At 43.3% G+C, this 18,421-nt stretch overlaps 1 protein-coding gene and 1 pseudogene across 6 annotated transcripts in view; one reads left to right on the forward strand and one right to left on the reverse strand.

Moving 5' to 3' along the window:
* The window catches only part of MOSMO (modulator of smoothened), a 50,700-nt gene extending 35,366 nt beyond the window's left edge, over positions 1-15,334 (reverse strand). For 2 of the 6 annotated variants that reach the window (XM_088801169.1, XM_088801168.1), the window contains exon 1: positions 14,869-15,334. In XM_088801169.1, coding sequence (XP_088657295.1) covers positions 14,869-14,974 — 106 coding nt within the window. In that variant the 5' untranslated portion in view covers positions 14,975-15,334. The remainder of the gene's footprint in view (positions 1-14,868) is intronic. The other 4 variants (XM_088801172.1, XM_088801171.1, XM_088801170.1 and 1 more) reach the window with 3 other exon arrangements.
* LOC109458203 (small ribosomal subunit protein eS4, X isoform-like) lies at positions 15,040-18,105 on the forward strand (annotated as a pseudogene).
* The last annotated feature ends 316 nt before the right edge of the window (positions 18,106-18,421 follow it).

Raw genomic sequence — 18,421 nt, forward strand, 5'->3', positions numbered from 1 at the left:
ACAGGCTAAATAACCAGGTACCAGCTAGAAAAAGCTGGAGTTAGGGTGTGAACCAGGTCTGATTGACAGCTGTACTCAAAGCTTACTGTGTAGAACAGTTTAGCTTTTCTTGAATATCTGCCCAGAGAATTAAAACCTTAGAACATCAACACAGAAGTCTCAGAAACACTGACTACCACAGACAGGAGCACACTCTCCACAAACAGCTACTCTGCACAGGAAATACTATTAGGTTGGTGCAAAAGTAACTGTGATTTAAAAGGTTAAAAATAATTGCAAAACCCGCAATTACTTTTGCACCAACCTAATAAAACAGTTTTCTCCAGGTGTTTAGAAACTCAGCTAATCTAATAAAAGACTTTAACACTAGTTTACATTCTCAATTCTGATAAAAAACAATTTTTCAAATTAATCTGATTGCCAAACTTACTTCCTTTTGAAATTTTATTGAAATACTGGGCCTAGATCTTCCAGACAGTTTCTCTGGTATATTATATAAAATTATATTTTAAAGCCACATACTTTTAAGATTTAAAAAACAGAATTCCACTTTGATTCTGCTAATTCAAGAATTCTTCAAATGCTGTAATTTTTAAGATGAGCTCGGAGACTTACTACACAAAGAACTTTAAGCAAGATCTTGTACAGTTTATTTCCTCCCATCATTTCTACTCAGCAAAATCTCAAATAGCAGCTGTGTACTCAAAGTTATTTACATATTTTCTCCCTTAATCATGCCCTTTTGCAAAGGACATAGGAGTTCACTTAACAACCAGTTATTATGTCTTTGTTTCTTTGCTACTTTTGCCTTCTTTAATGAATGAATAGCTCAAAATCAGTTTATAAAGTATTGTTTGTTTCTAGAATCTCGTATGTAAAAAAGGCAGATCCAACAATTGTATTCTTTATCACTCTTTCCCTACGTGTCTCACCATCAAATCACCATAGGATGTCTTAAAAAAAAATCACAATTAGATGCATGTCTTTAAGAATATTGCTTCTCACGTACAACTTCCAAGCTGTATGTCATGTAAGTAATTACGAAGTCATATAAGTAATCATGACTTTGACACTAGCTATAACTCAGGAAACTAGTTATTGGAAACTAGTTATATATTTTTAAAAATTCTGTAACAGCATGGGAAAATGACAAGGATTACTAACAACAAAGCAGAATCAGTCAAGAATTTCTGGAATGTGTACAGGAGAACAGGATCACGGAAAAGGAGTGTCTCTATAACAATACAGAGAGTCTTCTCCCTCATTAGAAAAGTAGACGGATTCTCACCAAAATCTCAGTAAAACCCCAAGCTCAGAGAAACAGGAGCTAAGCACAGTAGAGGGCTATGGGTACTATCTAAGGGGACACAAGAAAAGGCAGTGGGAACTGTACCATGTACCTGACCACCGGGAACAGCTGATGACACCTGCACCCCAGACTTGTTCATCTGGGTATGAACTGTTTGAATGGTTAAGTTGAGGATTTGCCACAATGGGGTTCTAAAGAGCGAGGGCTGAGGGCAGTAGGAGGCGATGCATGAGAGAGAAAACATGTCAGTTAATTAGGCTAACAGAGAGAGAACAAAAGCACTGGCCAACAAGTTACAGAGGCAAAAACTAAACAATGAAATAGCACAGTAGGGAAAACCTAACTTCTCTGATAACTATGAAGATAATCACAATAAAGAATAATTAAATCTTAAATGCAGGGTAGTACACTTAAAGCAGACATCTTACTAGCTGCTGGTATGATTCTAAATGGTTACTGGATGACAGCTACCCACTGGATGGTAAGTAGGCAGATACTAGAAGTAGTTCTCTAAAGCTCCTGGGATTCGCCCTGTATCAGCAACATTTCGACGTACAAGAGTTTGTCTTCTGATCCTAACCCACTAAATCTTATCTAGAGTGGCAGTCCTAACGGTGATCTAACATGCTGACATATGACTGTCTACATCTGTCTTAAATAAGATTCACTGCTACCCTGTTTCCCTGAAAATAAGACCTAGCCAGACAATCAGCTCTAATGCGTCTTTTGCAGCAAAAATTAGTATAAGACCCGGTCTTATTAATATAAGACCCGGTCTTATTTTACTATAATATAAGACCCGGTCTTATTTTACTATAATATAAGACCGGGTCTTATATTAATTTTTGCTCCAAAAGACGCATTAGAGCTGATTGTCTGGCTAGGTCTCATTTTCGGGGAAACATGGTATGGTTTTCCAAGTGATTCAATTAATAATTTTTAAACTTTAAACTCTCAAAGTAATTATCCACAGGATAACAAAATATAAAGAGTTTTTCATTTTATGTTTCACAATAAGACAATGAATAGAAAGAACTGTGATGATCGGTCATCCTTTACTTTCAGACCCTTTATCTATCTCAACGTGGTTACTGACTTCAACTAATAAATAAGGTCAGGGTCAGGGTTTATATACGGAGCCAGTTGGGGTAAATCTACTCTAGGTCCGCAGAATATGTCTATAGCCCACTTAGCAAACGTTAGCTCGAGTAAGAAGGTTGACAGGAATTCCCTTGCATTCCAAGTTCCTTGGCTCGCCCATGTCCACTTCCCACTCTGACACCCCACACATACCAGGGGTACGTTCACGCACTCGTACCCTCCTTCCGCTATTGTGTAAACTCTGTCTCAGGTCATTCCACGACTGGAAATCGCTTTAACACACATTTTCTGAAAATTCTCTTTTATTCCTCTGATAGGACAATATGTAAGTCAAAAAATGACCCAAAAGGGCCGGCCCGGTGGCTCAGGCGGTTGGAGCTCCATGCTCCTAACTCTGAGGGCTGCCGGTTCGATTCTTACATGGGCCAGTGGGCTCTCAACCACAAGGCTGCCAGTTTGATTCCTCGACTCCCACAAGGGATGGTGGGCAGCGCCCCCTGCAACTAGAAAGGGCAACTGGACCTGGAGCTGAGCTGCGCCCCCCACAACTAAGACTGAAAGGACAACAACTTGACTTGGAAAAAAGGCCTGGAAATGTACACTGTTCCCCAATACAGTCTTGTTCCCCTTCCCCAATAAAATATTTTTTAAAAAATGACCCAAAACATTGTTGAACTATGTAAGAAGAACCTCAGTGAGGCACGTGGAGCCCACAGGAGGAACGCCATCCACTTTAAAGTCAAATGAAAGGATCAGAGAAATAAGCTACCCTTTTTTATTCCTTTCCATCTTTTTAAAATGCTCTTTACTAATGCAACGGTCTGCTTTCTATTTGTTTGCTGTTGCAGAAGTAAATATTTCAGTGACAACATGGTCTTACAGGTAAGCCTAGGAATGTAACTCCTGTGATTCTCTCTCAGAGAATCAAACAATCAACCTACAAATTAACTTTCATCCTATAATATTTTTTCAAAGTCGGGACCTACATGGTATCTGGACCTTCCTTTTCAAAATGAAAACCAACTGACATGCCAAAAAAATTAACACTGATTCTGTGGATATACAGCTACTGAACAATATTTAATATATGTAACAATCTAAGTTTCATAGTTGTAAAAATGAGATAAAGAGACTACAAATGCCAAACAGTCCTCTCTCCTGAGCTCTAGTCCCCTGCTGCTTGGATAATCTACTCACTTCAAACATAATGTGTCTAAACCAAACTTATCGCTTTTACCCATAAATCATCTCGCTCTCCAAAATTCCCAATTCTCTTCCCTCCAGATTAAAGATCTAAGTGTCAACCAAAACTCTTCCTCTTTCCTGCCACATGCAGGCTTGGACTGAGTGCTACCTAGGGTACAGAGATCAATAGATCACATCCCCTGTTCTTAAGGAACTTAAAAATAAATGTGTGCTAGAAAATACGGCAATTAACACACAAATAGCCATGATACAGATATGCTACCACGAAAAAAGTGCGAAGTGTTACCAAGGCAGGAAAAAAACACTTGAGGTAGAAAGATCAAAGAAGGTTTTTATGACGATGGCAGCTGAAATCTGCTTGGAAATGGGTAGGACACTGAGAAGACAGGGACCAGGAAGAGAGAGAGGTCATTTCAGGCCGAGAATAAACAACATAAGCGAAGACTTAGGGATGAGAATAAAGACTGTATTTAGAAACAGAGCAGCAAAGAGTAATAATAAAAGTAGTAGCGAGGACCTAGAAAAAAGGAGGCGGTAGAGCTGAAAGGTGAGCTCGGGCCCAGAGCCCCTGAAGGTTCCTGGCACAGGCACACACAGTGGTTAGAAAAGGGCCAGGACTCGGGAGCTACACTTCCCGGATTCAAATGCTGGCTCTCCCACTTAGCAGCTGTGTGAACTTGGTCGAGGTACTTAACTTTCATATCTCTGTGGGGCTAATAACAGCAATTACATAAGGATGTGAGAATTAACTTAGTCGATAGTGTAAAGAGCCTAGGAAAGTATCTGTCACAAAGCAAACGCTACGAGGTGTGCTCAAACAATATGGTGAATGTTTAAATTTAATAATTTATTACAGTAGAAGGCACATTGACATTAATCCGCTTCAAAATATTCCCCTGGCTTCAACACACTTAGCCCATCCTTCCTGTCACTTTCTGAAGCAGTTCTGGAAGTCCTCTTTCGTAAGTGTCTTTAGTTGCACTGTTGTGGCTGCCTCGATGTCCTGAATCGATTCAAAATGTTTTCCTTTCATGGTCATTTTCACTTTGGGGAAGAGCCAGAAGTCGCACGGTACCAGATCCGGTGAATAAGGTGGATGAGGACACCCCGTAATGTTTTTGACAGAAATTGCCGTACCAGAAGCGATTGGTGACACGGGGAGCTGTTATAATGAAGTAAAGACACTCACGAAAGAGGACTTGCAGAACTGCTTCAGAAAGTGGCAAGAACGACGGGATAAGTGTGTTTGAAGTGAGGGGGAGTATTTTGAGGGGATTAATGGCAATGTGTCTTTCACTGTAATACATTTCTTTAAATTTAAACGTCACTGTATGTTTTGATCACACCTCATGTACAAGTATTTGTTACTATTGTATTTATCCTTTAGAAAGATACACTTAACAGCAATGTATAGAAATGGACTGGAATGGAAATTTCCCTGCCTTCTATCTACCTTCACTGAGGCCATTCCACCTGGAAATGCAAGTACCACCCAAGTCTTGCTAATTATTTAAAAACTCATCATTAAGTATAACAGCTGTGAAGCTCAAATTCCATCTCCTCCTCAACCAGCTGAGCAGAAAGGAGTTTCACACGCATTTGACACTCATTTCATACATGTATAATTCTATCTGCCCAAACACAGTACAGGTTCCTCAGGGAGAAAACCCTTTTTCATTTGCTTCCCTTAGAACACTCAGTCCAGTGCCTTACAGACCACCCCGACCTCAACAAGCATTGGTTGTGAGACTGTCTGGAACAATGTCCAGTGGTACAGGGAACTCCCATGGGAAGATTTAAGGAATACTCATAGTAAATTAAAGATTTATTTTATCAAAATGAGTGGTACTTTATAAATGAAATGGCCTTAGAGAAGTCTTAGAGACTTTGAAGTGCTCTGATCGACAGAACTTATCTGAACACAGCCAAGTTTTAAAAAGAACTTCTATTACTACGGCCGAAAGTAGACCTAACAGCTCCCGGTGAATAACCTACTGTGAATACACCACAAACGGCGAGACAAGGGAAATTCTGCTCTTCCATTTTCTTACTTGGCCCAACCAACTGCATTTTTCTTTACTCCTGTTCAATCTCTAATGATAGCAGTTTATGGTCCCTAGTTGAATAGATCTATATAAAAGTCAACAGCTGCCTTTTTGCTCAATATACACAGCAGCAAGTGTCAAGATGCCAAATGGGATCTTTTATTTATAGCGAAGCTAGTATAAAGAGACACACAAAAAAGTACAGCCTTTTCCTCCTAATTAAAAAAAAAAAAAAAAGAGCAGTGATTTGAAGAAATGACAGTTTGCTTCAAAACTGCATTGGAGTCAAACACTAAAACTTTATGTAAGCAAACTATACGTTGGTTGGTATATACTCACAAAGACATTTAAGTATCATTGATAGCAACACCCAAATCCATATGCTTCCTTATTTTGTCAACTCTAAAGCAATAAATCCCAAAGGAACATCACATTGTACTTGCTTAGTTGGTAAGCCGGATTTGGTAAGGAGTTACCTCCCTGAAATTTACAGCTAATGAGAGAATACACAGTAAAGATGACAGAGGTATATTATTGAAAAGTGATTTTGATCCAGACACTTATTTTTAGGCACCCTGATATTCAAAGATCCTTAGGTTCCCTCCTGGCGCTTACCTAACCTCTCTACTATCTCAGCAATAGCTTTTATCAACATTACTTTTTCGTCAGTCTACAGTCAATCAAAAATGAAACAATTTAGCCACTACACCCAATCCTTTGTTACCAACTGGGTCAGCTTTTATTAAGTACTAAACTTTTTAGCAGTAAGCTGCTAGTTGGGTAGAGAATTCTAGAAGGCACTTGGAAAAAAGTGTGTAGCTCCAGAGATTAAAAAGAAAACATTTTGACAACTAAAAATATATGAATGTCGTGTTTACATAAATCATCATAAGCAGGTAAAGCAGTAAATATGAAATTTATACCTGTATATTGTCACTGCTGTCACAACCTAATCTCCTGAGTTATTTAGAGGATATAAGACAAGGTCACTATCTAAATGATTATCCATTCAAGTTGCATGATTAAACTCTTATTTATAATTCAACAATAATGTCATACAGCAATACTCCATTATGTGTCTAAATTATGCGTATATGATTATGCAATATGGCCTATTTCTTAAGTAAGCACTGAAATGGGATATGGAAGAAAAAAGCAGCTGCATTACAGGAGCTAATGACAACTAGGAGAAATTTTATTCCATAAATGAAACTAAATTCAGTCGTAATATTTGCCAGGTTTCCATAAAGAAACAGCTATCTCATGTATTTCAAACTTATTTTCAGCCTTTGAAGTGAGACTAACTGACTCTCGATACTCCCACAGTAAAGCTTTATAGACCACTTGCTCTTAAACACAGTACTTTAAAAATAATTTCTGAACTAAATGATTTTCACAATTCACTGCGGTTATTATGCTTTAACCTATAGAACACAAAGTTGGAGGCTGCACCTGCGTAACAATTGGAAGTCCTGAAAGAGGTATTAATCAAGTCTGAGTGACGTAATTTTTATTAATAAAAAACCCTCACTACAACTAGTCCAAGATCAATTACATGGCTAGTAAACAGTAGGACTGGGATTTGACTGTATGTTGGTTTGACCCCGTGCCCTTATCCCCATGCTGGGCTGCCTTTCACGTAGGAAACCTCTTCACTCTGTTCCAGACACATAAACCCAACGCATTCCTGGGTTTGGGACTTCTGTGTGTCCGTCCCATTACTTTATATTACCACTACGGATTTCACAGCCTCTCTTCCGAGACTGGACCCAGCTGGGTTTCAAGAGCATTCAAATACAGACACATCATGTTGCTTTAGATCTTTTTTTAGAACAAAGTAAGACATACGTAAATAAATATAACAGATAATACAAAAGGGAAATATTTAAAAACTCAGATGTTTTGATCTTTTATATAATAAACAATGACTAACATTTGAGCATTTATTATGTATTAGACCATGTGCTAATTCCTTATATGCCATATTTTATCTCCTCACAACCATCTTTGAAATAAATATATCACCCCCATTTAATAGCTGAGAAATCAAATTATATGCCCCGAATCATAGAGTTCATAAAAAGGGAGTCCAGAAATCAAATCTAGATCTGTCTGACCCCAAATCCCAGAGAACAATTTCACTGCATTGCAAGTCCAATAGAAACCCAGTATTTATCAGGACAGGGGTTAAGTGACAGCACTGTTTTAGGTCACGCTAAGCTCAACAGTGGGGGACGATGGACGATGACTATTACTATGACAGCTTGGAAAGAGGCTCTGGCAGCCAAGGGACAAAGAACTTAACAAGCCTTGTCAATCTAATGAATACAATAGCAGTCATCACTGTAATTTCTTTTTCTGCATTTCCTTCCTTTTAGTGATTTCCACTTATTCATGGCTTCTGTCCATGTTCTTGGTCCCAGATTCCCTTTCTCCAAAACTTTTAGGCCTACTAGCTTACAACCTTCATCCTGAAGTAGCTACATCTCTCTTGATAATGGTTAAAAAAAAAAAAAAAAAAAAAAAGATAACTTCTGGAACTAAGATTGCAAAGGAAAAAAATGGTTTTGTTCAGGAAATCTAATCTTATATTAGAAAATCTGGCCTACACTATAAATTCACATTATAAGTGATTTCAAGCCTTACGTACTTGTATGTCCTGTGAACATTGTAAGAAGACTGGTCTTTGAATTTTTTGGTCAGAATTCTTATTATTTGATATGCTGAAATGAATAACACTAATGTCATTTAAAAAAACAAACACGGGCAGCTGGATGGCTCAGTTTGTTAGAGCGCGAGCTCTCCACAGCAAGGTTGCCGGTTCAATTCCTGCGTGGGATTATGGGCTGCACCCCCTGCAACTAAAGATTGAAAATGGCAACTGGACTTGGAGCTGAGCTGCGCCCTCCACAGCTAGATTGAAGGACGACTTGGGGCTGATGGGCCCTGGAGAAAAACACTGTTCCCCAATATTCTCCAGTAAAAAATAAAAAAATTAAATCTTTGTGCCACTTGACCATTGTGGGGGGGAAGTGTTAGTCTTTAAAGTAAAAGAAATTCTTGGCACAAATGCCTGTCAACTGAAGAATGGATAAATGTGGTGTATCTCATTTAGATGTACCACATTATCTGGCAATAAAAAGAAATGAAGTACTGATAACTTACTATCATATGGATGAACCTTGAAAACATGACGCTAAGTAAATGAAGCCAGTCACAAAGGACCACACATTGTGTGATTCCATTTACATGAAATGTCCAGAATAGGCAAATCTACAAAGACAGAAAGTAGATTAGTGGTTGCCTAGGAGGTTGGGGTGTGTGGCTAAGGGACACAGGGTTTCTTTCTGGGGTACTGAAATGTTCTAGAATTGACTGTGGTGATGGTGGCACAACTCTGTGAATATGCTAAAAGCCACTGAATTGCACTTTAAATAGGTAAACTTTATGGTTATGTGAATTATATCTCAATAAAGCGGTTTTAAATAAAGAAAATTTATTTTTAAAAAAAGATTCAAAAGACCATGGAACAAAATGAATGTTAATGCTTTTTGAAATAAAGGAGAACACAGTATCAAGATTTTTGCCCTCTTAGGTAACCAAAATTCTGTCCTTTTCTACAAGTCATGTCCAAAGAGATTTAGAAAGTTCTAGACGGCTCGGATGTTACAGAGTCCCTGGTGCCAAAGCACCTTCGTGATCACTGAAGCTGTCACAGTTCCGGGGAAAGGGCTTGTTATTTAACAATTTTCTAGTATTTCAAAAAAATAGGTTTGCTTTGGCAGCTTGTAATGTGAATGTTCTGAACCAAGGACCCCCCAGTTTTAGGCCAGGATCTACTGGTATTAGATCGTGAACTCTTACTCGACAGTCAAAGACCACAGCCCCCATCTGAGGTTTAGCAGGATATCCTGTGGAGAAGGCGGTGAGTAACAAAATGGGAAATGACCTCCTCCCCCACCTTCCACTTCCCCAAGCACCTGTGGGTCTTTATACTTGAGGAAAAAGGAGACTCTTTTTCACAAAACACCAGCCATCTCCTGGGTTTCAAACAGGTAAAGCTTTGTCTGTGATTCTGATGTTTGGGGGGGCCAGGGGTCTGTGAGAATAACACTCTTAGCTTCTGTGTTCCCTCCCCTCACTCAATCCCTCCCAAGTCAGGAGGAATGACTTCATTTGATTGGCAGTTTAGGAGGAAACACTGGGCATATGTGGTCCAACTTTTTGCCGTTGGGAGCATCTCTGGTCTTAGATGCTAAGTCTTATAGGACAGGACCCCAGTCCTGCCTGGGATTGGAGAGTTGAGTCTGTTCACATTTGAGGTCAAGTGAGAGGAAGTTGCTTGTCCACAGTTAGAAGCCACATCCCCCACATCCTCTTTATCCGTAATAAAACACCATTTTGGCCCCTAATTACCTTATTCTTTCCCCCCCTCCGTTAGTTCAGAATACATGCAGGGAAGAGGATGTCAGTTATTGAGACCCCTCAATATTCTAACATCCAATCTAAACAATTTCAAAAAGAACAAAATGAAACTATTTTCAGGGTTCAATATACTATGACAGACTACAATGTGGGTCTGATAATCAATTCTAGAGAAGTTCTGATTAGATATAAGGGAGCTGTTCCTTCATGTACCAGAGAGACTTTTGGGAAACACTTGGAAATCTTCATAAAGAACACTTAGCAAAGCCATCTAGGATGATTCGGGATGGTATAACGCTTAAGTAACCAGCGAAATCCCTCCTGGAAAGAGATGGACGCCTCAATCAAGGGCTCTCTATATTTATCAGATCATCTATAGATCATCTATATTTATCAGAAGCAAGTTTTGCTTAACTGTCAATCTTGTTAAAATTAACTCAATAAAACAAAAACTTTTTTTTTTTTTTTTTTTTTTTTTTCCACAAAAAGTGTTTCTTTAGGGATGAGAAACCAGTGACAGTGAGGTTAGGGGACTTGCACAAAGCAAAGGACATCCATCACATTAAGACTGAAACCCAAATCGCCTTCTTTCCCCATTCTGTAATCTGGCAAAAACTTCTGCCACTGAAGAATTTTAATCTCATTTAAGTAAACAAAAGGTGTGCATAAATAAGATATAGGTAATACTTCCATGAAGAGTTGTTTTGAAGGGAGTCTTTGCAATACAGAAGCTCAAATCTCATGTGCAAAGCATTTATATGGGGGAAAATGTGGAAATGACTGTTTTACATTGGCCAAATATAATAAGCCTAAGGAATCAAATTAAGTCATTGACGCAAAAACTATACCGCATTACATAAAATGAAAGACATTGCTATTGACGTGCAGTTTAGTAATTAGCAGAAATTTGACCCCAGCATAGCAGAACTGGGTAATTCTGTCATTATATTCACCTACCATTTATTATTTTTGATTACATTAATAGAAACTGCTAAGAGGCCTTATAAAGTACCCTCCACCACGTACGTTTCCCATACATATGCATATTTATTTCCATTTCACTGTATCTTCAAAAGTTTGTGCATCTCTACAAGCCATTAGAACAAACTCAGGAAATGTAACCACACACAGATGAAAATAAAAGGAACATACTTTCTCTGTATCTGGACCAACACAATAAAAACAAACTAAACGCTCTGCCAGCAGAAGCATGCTCCACAATCTTAAAGTAATCTAATTTATTAGTTGGGATTTTAGGAAGTTATTCTGTTCAGCTGTTTTTGAGTATTTCATCTCCTTTTGTGGTAATTCAAGTAGGATCTGAAGAGTAGAGAGACGAGAACCCGGAGATGAGAGACTAAGAGAGGAAGAACAGTATGGAGTGATGAAGCCCAAAGCCAAGAGGGAAGAATGTATCTGACTTGGGCTAAGCCTGGCCATATTATTCTTGACGTTTCCTTATTTCCAAGAACATCTAATAAACAAAACATGTCAGTTCTCATAGTAACAAGCTCTGAGCTCTAATTTCAAGACTGGGATTCTGACACCTGTTGTCATACACTAAAACAGCAATACAATACCTAACTTTCACTAAGCACTTACTACGTGTTTTACATGGATTAACTCAATCATCACAATAACCCAATGAGACGGAAACTATTGTCATCCCTATTTTACAGAGGAGAAACTATAAAGAGTGCGGCTAAGTAACTTGTCTAAAGTCACAGAGCCAGCAAGTGAGATTTGGATTTGAGCCCTGAAACTTTCCTTTAGTAGTTCACTGCAGTGCTTTTCCAACTACATTCTGCAGAACTTTTGGCTCCAGGAAATCTACTTTAAAAATATATTTCATCCATTTAAAAAATCATAGTAAAACATCACAATCAAAACTTTTATACACTATATGTAATGCACCAAATGGAACAAACACATTAACTTTTGCTGCCGGGTTAAGTCACGTTAGTGCAGATTTTAGAATACAGTTAATCCTGTCACTTCTGAGATCTTGTCTGAACTTCCTGTAAATGTTTCCTTGCAAATTTGGAAGGTGTAACTCTGCACTGATTTTGTTTTTCTTTAAACTTAAGACAGGATCTGTGTCCACGTAAAAGTGAGCATACGAGTTCAATCAAACCCCAAGCAAAGTTCAGGCACATCTTATCACAGTGCAAAAGCACAAGCGTGAACAAAGGAACATATTATACCATTCCATTTTAAGTTCTGGAAGGGCTTACTGTCTGACATTTTTAAGGTAAGAAATATTTTGAAAAATTTCCTAATAGCTCCTATTATTCCTCTTTCTAGCTACAGAATATTTAACTAAAAGGTATCCTGAGACGGCCAGGGAAACAGTTAGGAGAAAACAATTACTTCTTCACTCCACTTCAGCCACACAGCCCCACTGCCACTCTCTGGACACTGCCCACCATCTCTGCTCTTCCACTCTGTGGTACCAATCGCTCCCTGTCAGGTTTTCGATTCTATTGGGCCCACTCTTCCACTGAGCATATACCACCTGCTATTCATGGACCAATCCATCAGCTCTTTCCTGTATTTTTTACTTTTTACAGCTGAGATTCCATGAGCTCTCATGACAATGATACTCAGACTATACCCTAAACACCTTTGCTCCTCTGTCAGTTTGTTGCATGCAGCTGGCGAACCCCAACCTGAATGAAGCCTTCTCCTGGCTTTCGCCACACACTGGCACCAAATTAGCTGAGTGCCCCTAGAGCAGGCCAACAAGCACATGAGTTATCCCACTATATGTTCAATGACCACCAACTTCCATGAGGCTCCAATGCTGCTAGACTGTCCCATGTCACTGGTTGACAGGCTTTCTCTGGAACGTTTTCTACATCCTTTAAACCTTGGACTTCTGATCCTCCCCTCTCCACAGCAGCTCGCAGAGGAAGACTCCGCCTGCTAACCTGGAGCTGCACTCATCCTGCCCTCGCCTTCTCTCCAACATAAAAGAGGAGCTACACCTGGGCTTGGAATGCTGCCCGTTTTCATCTTCTCAGGAATGTTACGCCATTACTTCTCTTTCTTCCCCGGGATACAACAGTTCCCTCTTTCCACTATACCTTTCCCATGGATATTAGATCAGTCTATTTTACACATTGGGATTCCACATGAAACTTCTTTGCAAAAAAGATCTTTTCTGCTAAAACTGAAAACTCCTTGCCCTTTAGTAAAGTCCCAAAGAAAGTCTCATATAGGAGTCAGTCACTACACATATAATTAGGATAAAAACAACAGATCATGAACTGGATGTCACATAACTGTATAAACTGGGAACACTGACGTCACCGACACTTTCAGAAACAAAGCCAAATTCTAAACCATTCTGATACTTTATATGCTTTACAATTTTTAAAATATTGGGATGTAATTGACACATAACACTGTATGTTTAAGGTGTACAATGTGTCATTCCATAGATTTACCTACTGAAATGACTGCCACCACAGCATGAGCTAACACGCTGTGGTGTCACATAATATGAACTGTGCTTTATAATTAAGAGCTCTGCTACAACTGTATAGGCAAGAAAAGAATTTTTAGAGTGTTATTTTAATAACCAGTAAATCTGACTGCATGATTTTGTGTTATTAGGTCTGGATGAGAAAGAGAAGGGAGGGAGGAGGAAGCAACAAATGTCCCAGCTACAGCTTTTTTGAAGAGCTAAAAATATTGCAGGATAAATACAGAACCCTAAGTAACACTTAGGAAGTAGTTGGACAGCGTAGTGACACATTTTTATAACGAATTATTCACGGGAGGAGCGTGACAGTCCCTTCACCTGCACTGAACGAGCAGTTCCAACACGAGCTCGCTCCTTCATCGCGCTCAGCCCGCCGACAGCTGTCACATTCACGAAGGGGTGGGTCGCACGGGTCTGGGTGCCCGCGGGTGCGTGTATGCGGCGGCGGCCCGGGCGGAGGGAAGCCTCGTGGGGGCATTCCCCGGGCGCAGCCCCCAGAACGGCGCCGGCCCCGTCCCTGGGGCACAGCGGGCCCCGCCGCGGGCGCCCCGCACCTCGGATGCGTTATTTAATGTTGTGACTACTAAGAAGCTCTACGGCGCTTTGCGCGGCGCTGGGAGGAGAGATGCGCCATAAAACGAAGTTTATTATTAGTCGGCTCAGCGCTCCCCGGCCTAAAATAAAGCCACAGTATAACCACAGAGACTTTAAAGGGAAAAATCGGAAGCCACCAGCGTCTCCAGCCCCGCCGAGCGGGCAGGGGCTCGGCGGGCGCGCGGGGGGGTTCCTGCCGGCGCCCCCGCCCCAGGAGCCCCGCCTCGCCGCCACCTCCGCGCCCCGCCCCGCGCCCGCCCGGCCTCCCCTCGCCCCCCGCAGCCCCGCTCCGGCCCGGCCTCCCCGCAGGCTCCCCAGTTCCTTCCCAGGCGCCTCAGCTCCCTCCACATCGCTTCCCTCCCGTCTCCCACCTGGACTTTTTTTTTTTTTTTAATTCAGGACGGAGCCGGTCCCTCCGCGGTCCCTCGGGTCGGGGGGCTGTCCCCCTGACCCGCTCCCCTGGCCCGGGGCCCCCCTCCCAGCCTAGCTCTCCTCGTCCCCCGACCGCTTTTCCTCAGCCCGGGGTCCCGCTCGCCACCAGCGCGTCCCCCTCTCCGTCCCTGTCCCCTCAGCCCCGGCCGCCCGGCCCCTCGCCCCTCAGGCCGGCGGCCCCCGGCGCGCGCCCGGCAGCCCGTCTCCCCTCAGCCGGGTGCCCTCCCCGCCCTCGCCCATCCCCCGACCCCCGCGCGCCCGCCGCTCACCCGCGGACTCCCCGGTGTTGATCCAGTCGGGGTTGGCGATGCTGGCGATGGCGAAGATATCGGCGGCGAGAAAGAGACATCCTGAGATGATGGTCAGTTTATCCATCTCCCCGCCCCGCTCCCCCCACCCCCCGAGCCCCGGGCAGGCCGCGGCCTCACGCCTCCCGCCCCATGGGCCGCCGCCGGGGCCCGGAGACCCCGCGCCGCCGCCTCGCGCCTCCTCGGCCCCGCGCCGCTCGCGCTCTCCGCGCGCCCGGGACCAGCTGCCGCGGCGCGGCCCGCACAGCCGGAACCGCCGCCCGACCCGGAACTTATCGGCTCGCCCGCCCCTCACCCGGAAGTGAACCCGCGCCGCTGGCCCCGCCGTGTCTTCGCGGCTCTGCGCCCGCCTGGACGCCCAGCCCGCGGCCCCGACCGTGCGGACCCTCCCGGGCCCGCTCCGTCCGGCCTCCTCGGCCGCCCGGCTCAGGCCCCTGCCCCGCGCCCGGTCTCTTCCAACCGGCCAGGCTTTCTTGCCAATAGTAACAGTGTTGTCGTCGTTAATGACTGTTTGGTGACAAAATGCCCCTCCACCCTTAGCCTTTCAAAAGGAAGACCGGATTGGGGCAGAGGGGGCGCCCGTCTGCCCTGTCACCTTGTATTGTCATTGTCCCCTCCGAGTCGGTCAGCTCAGCACTGCCCCGGGTAGGACATAACCAGGGACACCTGTGGCGCGCACGTGAGACGAGGTCCCCGCTCTCTTGAAGCTGGCGTCTTGCTGGGGAAGAGACAGAAACGCGTTAAAACTGGTTTCTAAAGTAAAGATCATTTCATGTGTTGACCTATGAATTCAGTAGGGGTCGGTCTGATGGGGGCGGGGCGCGAAAGGTTACACCGAGACCCCGCGATCGTAAAGATCTGACCTATGAACTCGTTCCGTGCCCGGCGCAGCCAGGGCTCATGGTGCCAAGAAGCATCTGAAGCGCATGGCGGCTCCAAAGCACTGGCTAAACTGACGGGTGCGTTTGCGCCTCGTCCATCCACCAGTTCCCACAAGCTGAGGGAATGTGTCCCTCTCATCACCTTCCTAAGGAACAGACTGAATGTGCCCTAACAGGACACGAAGTACGGAAGGTCTGCAAGCAGCGGGTTATTAAGATTGATGGCAAGGTCCGAACTGATACAACCTCCCCCAGTGGTTTGATGGATGTCGTCAGCATGGACAAGACAGAGAACTTCTGCGGGCCCTATTTCTCCAAGGGGCGCTTTGCTGTTCATCGTATTACACCTGAGGAGGCCAAGTGCAAGTTGTGCAAAGTGAGAAAAATCTTCGTGGGCACAAAAGGAATCCTTCACCTGGTGACCCATGATGCTGGCACCATCCGCTACCCCAACCCCCTCATCAAGGTGAACGACACCATTCAGATTGATTTCGAGTCGGGCAAAATTACTGATTTCATCAAGTTTGACCCTGGTAACCTGTGTGCATAGTGACCGGAGGTGCCAACCTGGGAAGAACTGGTGTGATCACCAACAGAGAGAGACACCCTGGTTCTTTTGATGCGGTTCACGTGAAAGATGCCAATGGCAACAGCTTTGCCACCCAGCTCGCCAACATTTTTGTTATTGGCAAAGGCGGCAAACCATGCATTTCTCTTCCCCGTGGAAAGGGTGTCCGCGTCACCATTGCTGAAGAGAGAGACAAAAGAGACTGGCAGCCAAAGAGAGCAGTGGGTCAAATGATCTCTAGGTGACATCACTGGAAGAGTCTCCATCCCCAATTAAAGATAATATAGCATTGAAAAAAAAAAAAAAAGATCTGGACTATGGAAATCTGGGCCAGACTGCTCCAGACAGAGGGAGAAGCAAGTGCCAAGAGCTTTGGGGTGGGGACAGGGAAGAATGAATGGTCTGTGGCTGGACAGAGTATGGAAACCCAAAGAGGTAGGCAGAAGCCGAATGTAGGCTTAGGGAGCCATAATAACGGGTTGGGTTTTCTAAGTGCATCCGGAAGGCACTGCAGGGTTTTCAGCAGGAGAGGGAGAACATTTTATTTAATCTGTAAAGACAGTGCTGATTGGGTGGGGAGGGGCAAGAGGGAAAGCAGGGATATCAGATAAGAGGCAAAGTAGTCCAGGAAAGAGAAACATGGCTTTGGCTGGGATGAGAGTAGTGAAGATGGAGAAAAAACGGGAGATTGGGATGTTTCGTAGGCAGAGGGACTGACGAGCTGATAGTGGGGGCGGGGCTGAAAGAGGACTTGGGAATAATTCGTAAATTCTTGGCCTGATGTTTGCGGATAATTTTTACTAGTTTTTGGGGCCTGAAGAGAGAAGCTTAAGTTGGATGGATAAACAGAAGGGGGAAAAAAAAGATATTGGCATAATTTGCTAGCAATACAGTGGTCTGTCCAGCTACAATTTTGCTGTCCAGTGGAGGTTTCCTTTTCCTTCGTGGCTCAGGGATCAAATCACCATTAACCCTGATTTTGGATCGTGCTCTTTTTTCCTGGATAGTCCCCCATGGCAGCAAACAGATAACACATTCCTTTTCTCCTGAATGCCACCTAGGTCACCTCTAGAAAGACCTAGAAGAGTGACATCTCTCTCTATTTTTGGAATGCCTACATGGCCACAAAACTCAGCAAGTTTCAAATTCCACCAAATCCATCGGCCTTGCAGAAATGTGCAGAGTTCTCAGTGTCACCACATAGATTGGGTAGGGACGGGTTTGACTGCTCGTCTACACGGTTCTGTTCAAACAGGGGTGTCTTGGGGGGGAAGGGTTTTTTTTTTTAATATACCATTTATTTTTCCTCTGCCACAGAAATTGGCACAAGCTGATTTATATATTCCAGGAATTCAGATATGCGTATCACATTGCTGCAGGAGGTCTTTACTTTGTTTTGCTTTTTTTTTTTTTTTAAGCATGGAGACGTTTGATGGAGCCATAATCTTGGCTTCGTGTCTGGTGTTTCTATTGCCCAGTAATAGAAGAAACGCCCAACTATACAGTTCTGAATTCTCAAACGGTGCCCACTGATGGTCCCCACTGGGCAGCGGATGAGAACCCCAGGGTGCAATGTTGGAACAGTTTGCCGATTCTCGCTCCAACTGAGGAGAATGATGATGACTTGATTCTTGTGTTTATAAAATACAAGTAGAAATTCCTCCTCCTATCCAGGCAGCACTTCCCAGCCCCTCCTGCTTCTGCCCCTCCACCAAAGGTTTTGGCTTTAAGAATAAAGCATAAAAGCAACCAGTATGGAGTTTAAAAATTTAAAACACGTTTTACCAGCTGACTGGCTGTACATCACTACAGACCGTGGGGGTGGGAGGGGTGGGCAGGGACCGAGTACTGTTCACAGAGTCCCCATGAATAGTTTCAGCTGCACGTCTCTCTCGTCTCCCAATACCTGGTGTTTCAAAGCCCCAAGTGTCTCTGAGATCAGTGAGACATACTGGATCCCTTCTCCTCCATAGCTCAGTGTAGAGTTCAGCAGAGGCAAACCCTAGGGGTGAGGAAGAGGCGGTGTGAGGGAGTACAAAGAACACAAAACTGCCTCAGTGCCAGA

This window comes from Rhinolophus sinicus, chromosome 10 (assembly GCF_057876585.1).
Source record: "Rhinolophus sinicus isolate RSI-liver-muscle chromosome 10, RSI-T2T, whole genome shotgun sequence".
In the NCBI taxonomy this organism is placed as follows: Eukaryota; Metazoa; Chordata; class Mammalia; order Chiroptera; family Rhinolophidae; genus Rhinolophus; species Rhinolophus sinicus.